General features: G+C 38.3%; 1 protein-coding gene, 1 long non-coding RNA gene and 1 pseudogene across 2 annotated transcripts; 1 reads left to right on the top strand and 2 right to left on the bottom strand.

Moving 5' to 3' along the window:
- Positions 1–4,454: 4,454 nt before the first annotated feature.
- Positions 4,455–6,865, bottom strand: LOC116929754 (annotated as a pseudogene).
- Positions 6,866–7,709: 844 nt separating this feature from the next.
- LOC123469454 lies at positions 7,710–9,153 on the bottom strand. The gene is given in 2 exon segments (XM_045168464.1): positions 7,710–8,283; positions 8,286–9,153. Coding segments are annotated over 2 exon segments (1,371 nt in total). The 3' UTR covers positions 7,710–7,780.
- A 1,390-nt stretch (positions 9,154–10,543) lies between these two features.
- LOC123471300 lies at positions 10,544–11,379 on the top strand. The gene is made up of 2 exons (XR_006645737.1): positions 10,544–10,677; positions 11,055–11,379. It is a non-coding gene; the product is annotated as an uncharacterized LOC123471300 (long non-coding RNA).
- The last annotated feature ends 1,813 nt before the right edge of the window (positions 11,380–13,192 follow it).

Raw genomic sequence — 13,192 nt, 5'->3', positions numbered from 1 at the left:
TCACTTCACCTAAACGATCTATAGGAAATCAAAGAATAGTCAAGACGTTCCGATCTCGCACACCCAAAATGTCGCCCTCTCGCGAGTTCTCTACCGATACCAGTAGCCAGTTTTCCGAATTATCTGGGGACCGATATCTCGCCGCTGCCACCAAATGGGTGCGTTTGCCAAACTCGGTTGACGTGAACGAACATTTTTTCCAGAATAAATCGACGCAATCGGACCGTTTTCGACTTTAAAACCACGTTTGTATTGGGAACAAATCTCCAACGCTCGTCACACGAGCTTCGCCTGACCTGAATTGACTCCCATTGCCCCTGCGCTCGCCCTCTTGCAGCAAGTAGGGACAACGTTGTCAGACCAACCAGAAATAATAAACACAACACAAATACCACTGTGAGGCTTGTTCACTATCGTCAAAATTAAGAGCTCCAAGAGGTTGAAGATCAAACTCTATCATGATGTTAAAGATTTGCTCAGATTTACTTCTGGCACCATATAGTAAATGAGTTGTTAACGAATGGCTTCTCGGCTCAGACTGGTGTTTTGACGCGGCCCTTTAGCGGAAAATGTGTAGTAAGCTGAATCTACAACAGAACGGATGAACTTATTCCATTTATTAAGGATCTTTCCCCCATCCACAGAAGTTTCCTCGTTCAGAACTGGTATGAAGATAAAGGTGTCCCTATTCAGCTTCTTTCGTTGCCACCAAAAGGGGGCAGATTTAAATCCCATCGAAAATCTATGAAACGAACTGGTGCGTGATATGTATTCCCATCACGCTAAAAATCCCGGCTAAATTTGGAATACTGTAAGAAAGACTTGGGGCCATCTTAGTCAACTACCATCTTACTGGCAAACTCTTGCTAAGTCCATGGCATCCCGTCTGCTGTATAGCTGTATAGCTGTACAGCTGTACAGCTGTGGACGGTGACTGGACTGAGTATTAGATTGGTAGATATCGTTGAAGGAATAATTATCGTGATGGGAATAAACCGGATATATTTACATTATTCACGCTATGAAAGTCTTTAGTAGGAGCATGTTAAGCGCCATAAACTTAAATAAAATGCTGTTTTAAAAAAGTAAAAATGTTCATTGTGCCCAGTAGAAGAAAATTGCAATAGAGCACAATCTTGTAGGAGTAAAACATGAAACGCTTTATACTTTTTATTCTAACCACTTAACCATTTTAATACGGATTATTCCTATTATATCGTGTTCTAACAATAAAATATCCTTCCAATAAAGAATAATTAGCGCATAGTTTTCTCTGCACCACATTTTATTACCTGACGATGTGGTTACATCACAGCTCTCCTCGGCATGAGCTTCGATGTATATTAATCAATCACCGTGAATATAGCCTTAGTCTGCATCAATTGGAATTTGATAATGAAAACATATAATATGTATACTTCAACTCTTCTGTGGGGAAAACGTGAAATTCATTATCCGTAGATATTTCCTTTTGCTGAGTTACCACAAAATACAACAATGCTTTGTCATGACAATTAAAGATTTCTTATTTTGTACAGCTGCTTATCCCTAAACCAACAGAACAAAGAAGAAATTTTGATAAAATCCTAAATAAAAAGTTCGACACCTATACCTCTGTAAAATTTGTTTTTTTCAACAACGGATTTTAATATAATTTGTTTATTAGGTGCCACTGGCCATGGTTGGGCGTCACTGGTTGCAGTTTACCACCGAGGTTGAGGCTCTTGTACACCAATTTTACATATAATTTACATTATGTTTTAATATTTTAGTTAGTGTATCATATTTAATCGGGGAAATTTTAACTTGTTATAATCTTTCATGCAAATTGGTTTCGGTTATGAACACAATAAGTTCCTGAGCTATTTTTATTTTGGGTGTTTATTAGTTGTATTGAGTAGCTGGTATAGGGTTGTTCGACATCTTTTTTCGCGTTATGATTCTGTCCCGCAACGCAGCATTCGACGGCCAATTCTGTCTGCTATTATTATTATTTTGTAAAGTTTCTAATTTCTCTCTCACTGTGTATTCACTCGTTAGAAACGATACGCGATGCTTCATCCTCTGACCCATCTAAATGTGATCGCACCACCATGAACACCAGGAAAACTGATGTCGCACCAACTGCCTCTTTTTCATCCTAAATATAAAAAATATGGTCTGCCATAATCTGATTTCCTGGTTTGACCTGTTTGTTGAATCCTGATTGTGATACTATTTCTACATCAGTGCTGCTACCACCAAAACCTTTGAAGCAAAAAATTATTGATCCTTGGTGAGCAATGTTCACTATATGTTTCGCGGTATGCTTAGACTTATACCCCCATAACACAAGGCAATCCGTTGGATGTCTTACAGATGTTGAGGTCAGATGTTGAGTATATCTTTTTTATCTCCACCGGATAGCCCGACATTTGATTTGGATATTCGACGGATGTGATTTTAGCGGTTTTGACCGCCCTTAACAGTGTCGTCAGACATTCTAAGGATATCCGAACGGGCTTTCATTTCATAAATATGACATGTTTTGGATCTCTAATCGGGAAAAAAACAGAAGTCTGTAACTTGTTTCGAACTCGGGTCTACCGCATCGTTGTCGGATCTTCTTTCACTATGCCATTCCAAATTTATAATATATGTCATTTTCTATCATTAATTTTAATTATTGTAAACCACTTTTTTTCGGTAACAAATCACCAACAAGTTTTTTAAAAAGCAAGATAATATCGATATTAAGGTTAAACCAGAAGTCTAGAAATTAAAATTCAACAAGTTAAGCTAAATATTTTTAAAATTATAAACTTCAGCATGATTTATTTTAGTTTGCAGTTATTATTATTTGAAATTAAAACCCTGTCCTTATTATGCTTGCTTTGAATATTGTTGAATGCTGAATAATAAATATTATCTTTACTCTATTATTTTAAAGTTTGAGCCCGAGGAGAATTTTCCCGTCCTGTTATGCATTGCGTTAAATGGGATGGTTAAACAACGCGTTTTTTTTTGGCATTTTGGGTTGGAATCTAAATTTTCGAAAGAGGAAAGGTAAGAAAAAAAGGGAAAAGCCAGTGCAACCCCATCGCTCGTCGGCGATCGATGATCAACCGATTTAACGCAGTTATAAACGGTTATAAAATGGAGGGCTGACGTATCGTGATTGGTGATATATTAAACATAAAAAAATTGAATTTAAATACAAGATAAATACAGTATTTTATTCATATGCCAACGAGTGTTGAAAAGTCATCTAGCCATGCAAATGGAATTATTTGTAATTAATTATATCAATTTCCAGACTATATCAAAATTTGAACCATAGACTCTCATGATGACGAGCGAGTATGCTAACCACTACACCAAATTGTTATGAAACAACCAACGAGGAAGCAAAACACTATCTATACTTTATGCCCACGATAACACGAAGTTAACAAAACTTTCAATAATGTTGATGGAAAGCATTGCATAGTAATGTAATTCTTTTCGGTACGTTATGTTGTATGAGAGTATACTATTTCAATAACAAACCTTTTTTAAATAGCTGATGATTGAGATGATGACTGTAATTTGAACCTTTAGCGATAGTGATACAAATTGAGAACGCTAACCACCATCCTTCGATGCAGAAACAAACGAAAAAGGGAAAGCATTGGCCGGTGACATTTGACTTTGGCATAACGAAGGAAAAAAAACAGTCGAGGGCATGGCAAATCAAAATGTGAGTGTACGACAAATCAGGATTTTATAGAGATTCTATAAGATTCTATGAGAGGACAGATAGGGAGATTCTGGCCAGGGCTGTACGAAGATTCTGCGAGTTGCCAACCCTCCCGAAAACAATTTTGTAACTTTATTAAAAGAATGCAGACACGAAAATTTATTTCATGAGCAGGCTAGTTACCGTTTTCAAACGAGTGGAACAAAGGAACCAAATACCATCGCAAACCAACATTATCAAGTGATAAAGGGGGAAATGGGTTCGAAGGAAGAGCCATCATTTTAACAAAAATTTCAGACGACAGCACAAACGTTTGAGAACTCAGGTTAGAACCAGAATAAATATGAAACCTCGAAGACACATATGGTTTCTGAAAAGCATACAAGAGTGAGGATTTTTTTGGAGATGACTTGTACAATGCCCCCGTTATTGACAATGTCAATGCAGGCAAAAACGCTGAATTTATCCGATAGGAATACATTGCTGGGGAATCGATTAGTCAGAACAAAGTTATTAAACGCAAGCTTTTTGGGCCAAGAATCACCTTTATCAATGAATTGTAAAAGGCATTGTTTTTTTTTTTTGCTTCAAAAACCAATTGCACTTTGTTTTCAGTTATCATGCCACAGGAAGTTGTTGGTAGCTGAAATTAACTCTTTTCGATAAAACGATTTCTAATTTGTTCTGCCTGAAGATTACCACTACGCAAGCATCCCCGAAAGAAGCCTAGAAAACTTTAGAAAGGGAAAGCACTGTTAGTCTCAACGCCGCACCCATATTTTTCAACGTCCTCCCATAGATGAGTCACCTAATGGCTCACCAACCTGCAAGGGATACCCAGATCGGTAAGGTCAATAGAATATCTCTGAAATATTTTTTGGGCTTCAATGATATTAGTTCTAGAGACTGGTTTTTTGTTAAATGCTCCCAACAGCAACATGCCGTACTGTAAAAGCATTATATGTTCAAGATTGGTTTCATCAAGAATTCCTTGAAAAAGGGGATATAGTAAGTAGTACAAGATATTGCGTTTCACGTGAATTTTGTAATTTTTACAAGTTGAAAGTTTGCCAACATAACGGTCAAATCCAAAAGGACGACATAAATAAAAGAATTTATTTCGACGATCAGCTTCGTCAATCTTGGCACTACTTAGTTTCCCCTCTTCTGGAACAAGAATAAAACCTTCAAATCGCGGGAAAAAGCTCCCTCTATTCCAGTGTGCATGGGATCTATTATAAACCCTGTAACCATTGGGAAATCCATTTTTACGAATGGACTGACATCTCTAATATCCTTCAAGTGTTCGTCACCAGATAAGCTATTTATATGGTAAGTTAAAAATTTCGCGTCAGTTCTCCTTGGGGCATCGACACTTCGAAGCAGAATGGCACGATTAACCATTTCTTTCTTTTTGAATGCAACGATCACATGACCAGTACCCTGAATGACCTTTTGTCCGTTTCCAGTAAGACCTCATGGGCCCATCCGCTATTATGCAACGAAGCAAAGCTGTCAAACAACGAGCTTGAATGCACGCATTATCTGAATTCGATGGGGACAATCGTCGGAATTCACCGATCAATTCGGAGAGAAAACTAGAAATGTCATCCGGTTTTCTCTTCCCCTCATAAAACCCAATTACAAATATAGATGTGTCCAAAATGATTTTGGTACCTGCTTCGTGTGTTGCATTTGGTTGGATCGAAGGGATTCTTCTTAGAATTGGAGTGATTGTTACTGCATTCTTATTCTCGTTGAGTTTTGCTTTGTCGATGTGGATATCGACGTTGTAATGAGGTACTGTCGTTACAGTATCAATAATTCTCCTTAAAAAATAGCCTTAGCTCGATCAATTTGGGACTTTGTGTCAAAAGCTTTAATCTAATTGCAAATGTAATTATTTTTAGATCAATAATAGTGTGTTACGGCTGGTAAAATTCATAATATTTACAAAAAAGAGAAATCAAATCATCAAAATACAAACGAACCAAAAGCAAACAGGAGTATTTTGTAGTTTTGCATTTTCGGCATAAATGGGAAAATTCAAATACAAGATCAGACAATACAAACATAAACAGCTAGTTGCCTGTGTTGAATTTCAAAGTAAAGCCTGCCCACAGAAAATTAAAATGATCACTTACTCTGTCACGCAAGTTTTTTGGCAAAAGACCTGGATTCTGGAGATAGACGTCAACAAACTGGAGAAGGTCAGCATCACGAAGGATAAGTCCAACGGATTCCCCTTTTAATGCATTCTCAATTCCGAAATGAAAGGATTTCCCATCGTTAATCAGCCTTGCTTCAGACAGTTTTTTGTGTGTTGGGTCATTTATTGATGCTGGAAAGTCAAGTCCATCGATTTTAATTAATTCTTTTCCAATGTTTGGCAGTAAAGAATAATCGGGTAATGGCTCATGAACTTTAAGGAGAGTCAGGAGATACGTCAGATGATTTTGTTTTTTATTGGTACGTGCAGAAAAATGTCGCAGTAGCTGTGTAAATGTAAGTGAACTTCGTTTACAGTTTTCTACCCCTGTGTCATCTAAAAAGAAGTTTATTTGTAATAGTAGGTTTTGCTAAGGGTTTATATTACACAGTTCAATTTTGCTTACTTTGGAAATCGGTATTGCTGCAAACATCTTTATCGAGTGATTCGATTTGTCCATCAAGCTGAGTTAACTGTGAAATTAACGTAAAATTACATACAAAGAACAAACAGAAATCCCATTGTCTTACCTCATCCTGAATGAACAATTGATTTTCTCTTGGTGCTCTTGGTTTCAAGTTATATTTCCGCACCAGATCTACTCTTTCTTTTATTCTAACCCCGATATCATGTGGTACACCTTGCTTTCTTCAAATTTCAAGTATTTTTACAGATCGTGATCGTAAATGCGTCGAATACTGCGACGTTAATTCAATTAACCGGCGTTTTATTTCTCTTTGTGAAATTCTACTAGCTTTTAAGACAATTTCTACCTCTTGATCGGTTGGTGGAAACACGATTTTTTAATAAGCTGCAATATTTGAATGTAAGACAAGGATTTAGAAAAGTAGAGATTGCCAAAAAGCGAAAACTGCAAAAAAATAAACAAGAGCTTCGACCTGACACTTCAAACGCCACTGGTTTTCTGTGTAAAGCATCCTCCCTCTCGGGTGAATGACTTTACGGATTAAGACAAATATATTACCACTGAACTCGGAGACGTTTACCCACAATGATGACAGTGTATTACTAGACTAGGCCATAAAAATATAAGGGAGCCTACACGCATAAGAATACGAGAAACTAAAGGGAAACAAAGTGTAAGTGGAGACAACGTAAATTAAGCTCACCGTAGTAGCGCGAGCGTTACGGAAGCGCACGTTGGTAAAACGATACGAAGTGGCTTGTGGTAGCGAAAGCGGAACACGGAGAAAACATACACGAAAATGGAGACGATTGGAGGTACAATTCAGATAGGCACTTACGGAAACAGGTAGTCAGAGAAACACTTGTAGAGAAAACACTAGGGCAAGTTAGATGTCGAACTAGTGTTGTTGAAGGCAACTGGACATTTAGCGAGCTGCTAGCTGTCTGATCTTTCTTAGATTTTGAGTTCACCATGAAACCTCGCATCTCGTCAAAGTGGCGTGATGCTGTTGACGTGTCGCTATGTCGCGAGCGCAGCCAATCAGAAGGTGTTTGTTTAATGGCTTGATTGGCGTCGCGCGTGCGACCAATCAAACGGATGTTTATTTAATGGCGTGATAATGCGTCGCACGTGTAACCAATCACGGAAGTTTGTTTAGTGGCGTGATAATGCGTCGCACGTGTGAGTCAGACAGCAGGTGTTCAATTGGGTCAACGCTAAGATGTCTATGACAAATGGTTACTATGCGGATTACAATAATCGAGTAATATGCAAAAGAAGAGTAAATGCAAGAGAGTAAAATGTAGACATAATCATATACCAAGGGAGAGTAAACATAATATTATAAGAATGTGGGTGTCATAATTAAATGTATTTGTAGGCCTTCGTTACATCGCTCCCGGCGGTGCGAGATTACGTCCCGTAATCAAACTGGATGCATGGCGGTGCGGTTGGTGGTTGTCGAACGAGCCTCTTCTATTGGATAGCCGCAAAATTTTCTTATGAATCTGAAGATACCCAACCAGCAGCAGATACGTAAGATGACTAGGCCGAGAATACAGAATATGCTGATGAAGAACCACATTTTAATGGTCTCCCACCAGCTGGTATAATGTATTACTCCAGCGGCTGTCACTAACACACTTGATGCGCTGGGCTGGTGATTCAACGAAAATTCGGTCGGTGGATGTTCATTCATGGCGGCTACTATATCAGCCATGACATTCATGTGGTTAAGTAGGTTGTCGCTGTAAGCAGGGTTAGCACGATGTTCATAGTCGAAGAATTTGACGTCGTCATAACGGAAGGAATGTGCCAGCGTTTGTTCCGGCAATACCACGTTAGCGTCAACTCTTTTCCAGGTGTTGTTGCGAAAAGCGTAAGGCTTATCGTTGAAGTTAACGAATCCGTTGGTCCAATAGCATGGGAATATTTAACTAATTCCCAGCCATCGAGATTAATGGTATAATTGTTGAATTTTGGCTGTGGTCCGCATGACGTAATTACAGTTTCAAATGTGACGTTCACTGAGTTACACTTAACCACAACAGCAGTTTGTCCGAAGGCTTGTAATTTCGTGCACTGTGGTAATTTTAAATGTGAAGCGGCAAGCCAACCGTTATACTGAGCGGCTGCAATTGCTCTTTCATGGTTTGCTTTCCGGGCATCACATTCTAACCTTTGAATCATACGCACTAATTCATTTTCACGATCGGTAACACGGTCTTGAATATATTGTTGATTTGCCGCTTTGACTAACTCTTCAGCGCTAGATGGCGCGGGAGTCTCTACGGTGATTGGCGGAAATTTTTCCATGATGGCCGCCGTTACCAGGGACAATTTTGATTGGCCGACGATGTTAAAGGCTGTAGTACGGTTGGAGTAGTGTTGTTGAGTTGGAACGCAAGGTGGCTGAGGAGTTAAATGGAAATCCAGTTGGCGGCGATCATCCAAAAGACGAAAATATTTTTCATCTCCCAATTTCTTCGTTAGTGAGCCGGTTCCAGATTCAACAATTCGCATTGTATGTTGAGATTTTTGCGTGTACGTTTTGTCCCAGACAAGTGTAAGGTGATTGTGGGATAAGCTACCAGATTTTGCGGAAGCTTTTCCGATAGGTGTCGAAAAATCTTCATCTTCCATTTGTTGATAAAGCTGAACTTGTTCGAGCACACAATTCAGAATTTCCGAATCGATTGTTTGTAACCAGTATCCGACAATTTCCGGATCACGTCCAAAAACATATTTGTTGTCCGATAAAGTCATATGATGTTCACCACACCTTTTATTGTTTATCATGTCGTAGCACTCGGTTGGCGTCGTATCAATAGAAATTTTGTCCGGCACGATCACTAATTGGCCGAAAAAAGGTCTTCGTAATACGGCGAATGTTTATCCACTGCGCGCAAATAAAACCGGGAAATTTCACCGCGGAACGTTCATCACTGTAAACGGTGTATTTCACTTGCACGGTATCGGTATTGTTTGTTTCCGGTTTGCAGTTTGAATCGGAAAATTGAATAATTCCCATATTCTTCGGCTCAGAACAATCGCACACAGTTGTTTGGAATGCGCGCGCGCTAGGTAGAGACACAGCAGTAGCAATAGTAACGGCATTGACGACATTACTACATGTAAAAATATACGGTAAATGACATAACAAAACAGAATGAACAGTATACTGGCCAACTTAGTCTAAGTCATCATGTGGGTTTACTAGCTAAGATAATCAAATATGAAAAAGAAATAATGGAAGTAAACGTCAAAGTAAAAGAGAGAAAACAACAAGAAAAATTTCTGACGGCTTTTGAAAGGTCAACGATTTTCCGTCGGCTTTTCATCGGCTACGCCACGGCAAAATAATAGCAAAATAGGGGGTGTCGTAATATAACAGTTTTTTATGGTAGAAGGACACAATATTTTTTGAATAAATTTGTATCGTTGGAAAGAGGGGAAAGTGAGCTTAATTATCAAAAAGAAAGAATTGAAAAATATTGAATCATGTGGAAATGCTGACGAGAAAGAAACGTTTCAAAGTTTTACGGCGGAAAATTTTTCTTGCCGTGGAAGGTCACGCGCATATCTCGTTTTTTTTCTAAGTCCAATGCAGGGAAAAGTACAAATGGGGAAGAAGCGGAGGGAATAAAAATGGAATAGGGGGAGTAGAGAAAATAGCCTTCGGCAAAAAAACTTAGAATATTTTCAATATTGCTGCGGCGGGAAAGCTACAGTAGGGAAACGAAATGGAAAGTGAAAACTTAGCGTATGTTGCAGTGTGTAAGAATGGAATGCGCTAGCGGTGGCGCTGCTATATGTGTAGTGTATATGGGAAAAAGTCTTTGCAGGGATAGCAAAGCTATAGAAAATCATAAAAGGAAAGTGATATATAGTGGGACTTAGAAAAATTTGAACTGTTTCGTTCGTCTACGAATTTCTTAGAGAAATGGGAGTTGTTAAATTGAAATGGCATACATTACTATCAAAATTTTACTTATTATTTTTTTCTTTACTTCACTTTTTACCATTTCCAATGTAGTATTGCTACTGAATAATTGTAACAGATGGACTTCTAATAAATTCTACTATTTCTTTCAAGTTTTTTTTCGATAAATGTCTGCTACTTCTATCGTAAAAGACGGAAATATGGAAAGTTTTGCAATTAATGGGCCTAACCAGAGAGGGAACAACTTAAATGCAAATATTTCAAAGAACACAGAGGCAAAAAAAAGAAATAACAAATTATTTTATACTTGTTGGACACGACATTGCTTTATGGTATCCCAACGTATGGAAAGTATGTAAGAAGTTCAATCGTCTAAAGAGGTAATTTTCTTTTCCTCTATATTTTCCTTTTTTTTTTTTTCTGAGAGAACTCATGTAAGTTTGTTTTTGTGTTTGTTTGTTTGTTTGTTTTTTTCTTGTTTTTGTTTCCTTTTTTTTCAAGAAATTATTGTTCTCATTTTCCTTTGTTTGTTTGTTTTTTTTTTTTTTCAGAGTTCTTCTGTTTCTTTTTTTTTTTTTATACCTTTCCTTTGTTTTATTTAATTTTTTTATTTTTCTCTACTATTAATGGAGAGACTTACTTCTCTCTCTCACTTCTTATGTTCTATTTTTTTTTTTTTTTTTTTTTATTATTATTATTATTTTTTTCATGAGATACCATAAAAAAACAAATGTATTTCTACTTAATAACTACAAAGGGTACAACAAAAAGAAAATCACGACGGCGACGTCATTGTGGAGGCCGACGGGTGGTGGCTCGCGGCGACCCGTCTTCTTGTAGTGCTGCTCGGCGCCATCGTCGGATCAGCAGGTCGATCCTTCTGTGCCGCCAATGCAGGAACTCCCGGGAATCGGTGCTGGGAGCTGGTGAATCGCGGTCGATGTCTGGTTGATGTTGAGGGTCGTTCGGTGATACGGCAGGTGTTGATGCTGGCATCCCAGCTCTTGCCCCGGGGATGGTGATTACGAGGATGTCTCGTCCGCTTCCGTCCAATAAAGTCATTCGACCATTCCATCAGTAAAGCGAATTGGTTTTCTTCGATTTCTTTGCGGGCGTCGTCCGGTAGCATTTTGGTGTTCCGGCTTTTCTACTGACAAATCGTCCTTGGACTCTGTTGGTGGATTTTCGGACTCGTTAGTGTCGCGTGGAGTTGTCATCGGAAATTGGAGTGGAATGACGCTGACTTGTAGCATCGGCGCATATTTCAGCGGATGGCAACTGATTTTCTGTATTTTGATGAGATGAAACGGCGACGTCCTCTTGGCTTAACTTTCGTTGACCCATTTCTTGAGTCGGAAAATTAGTGTCAAATGGAAGGGCGTCACTGTCAAAGGTATCGTCTGAATTGTCACTGTCGGGTCCGATTTCATTTTCGAAAATATCGGTAGTCTCAGTTGCAATCGATTTGCGGAATCGATTTTCGAAATCCGATGAGTTTTCAATGGATGGACAATCTTCAGTTTTCCAAAGCATTGTTTCGTACAAAGGTTTTAAACGATTGACGTGGGTACGCTGGCATACATAGGAATTATCAGCTATATCTACTGTATTATTGGTATGTACTTTTACAACTCTATAAGAGCCTTTATATTTCGAAGTGAATTTCCTACTGTCACCTTCTTTAACTACACGAATATCTAATAAAACTCTATCTCCTACGACATATTTTCTTTCTTTCGCACGTTTATTATATTGTTCCCGCTGACGATTCCGTGCTTTCTCGCTTTCTTCACGGACTCGCTGAAAGCTATAGCGTAATCGATCAGCTAAATTTCCTACATAGTCGGATACAGATTTAAAAGTTTGAGGGGAAGCGTCTAAAAATTCATTAATGGGAAGATTAGGGTCTCTACCGTGGACTAAATAATAAGGGGTTTCAAGTGTCGAAGAGTGAACTGAACTACGATAAGCGAATAAAACATCGTCTAACATATTTTCCCAATTTGAATGTTCTCCGTCTTTCAATTCTTTTCTTAACATCGCGGTTAGTGTCCGATTAAACCTTTCTGTCTCGCCATTACTAGCGGGATTGTAGGCCGTTGTCAATCTTTGGTCAATTTTTAATTTCTTACAAAAATAACGGAACAATTTCGAGGTGAAATTCGTTCCACGATCGGAAATAATGGCTTTAGGCATACCATGTCTTACAATTATTGTTTTATATACACATTCTGCCGTGGTTTGGGCAGTTTGGTCTTTAGAGCAACTGCTTCCACCCAGCGACTAAAATAATCAGTAATAACTAAAATATAACTATTTCCATTAGGCGAAGCGGGAGTAATAGGGCCTAAAAAGTCCATGCCAATTACTTGGAAAGGGGCTTTAGCAATTTCATGGGGGTGCAAAAGTGCCCTATATGTGGAAGAAGTGTTAGCTATTCAAGTTTCACAAGCTTGACAATATTCTAAAATATCTTTTCTCATTGTAGGCCAATAATAATGATTTTTGACCTTCAAATACGTTTTATAAAAAGCTAAATGTCCACCCATCGGTGCGTCATGTAATTCTTTTAACACTAGATGGCGAAGCGATAAGGGTAACACTACTTGACAATTAATTTCGTTACGCTTACTATTTTTGGAAGGCACTTCGTGGCGATAAAGTGTACCTTCTATAATTTCAAAATATTCGATTTCTTTAGCCCATTCAGGTTTAGATTGGCTATTTTCCTCATTGAGCTCTCCTTTCTCTAAATAATTTCTAATGGCTACACAAAGGTCGTCTTCTAGCTGTTTTTCACAAATTAACTTAATATTATTTGGTACCGGCTGAATACTAGCTACTTTCAATCGTGATAAACAATCAGCATTTTGGTGAATACGTCCAGGCCTATAC

This window comes from Daphnia magna, linkage group LG1, assembly GCF_020631705.1.
Source record: "Daphnia magna isolate NIES linkage group LG1, ASM2063170v1.1, whole genome shotgun sequence".
NCBI lineage: Eukaryota > Metazoa > Arthropoda > Branchiopoda > Diplostraca > Daphniidae > Daphnia > Daphnia magna.
The sequence above is the reverse complement of the archived record's forward strand: the minus strand, read 5'-3'. Positions and strand labels throughout refer to the sequence as shown.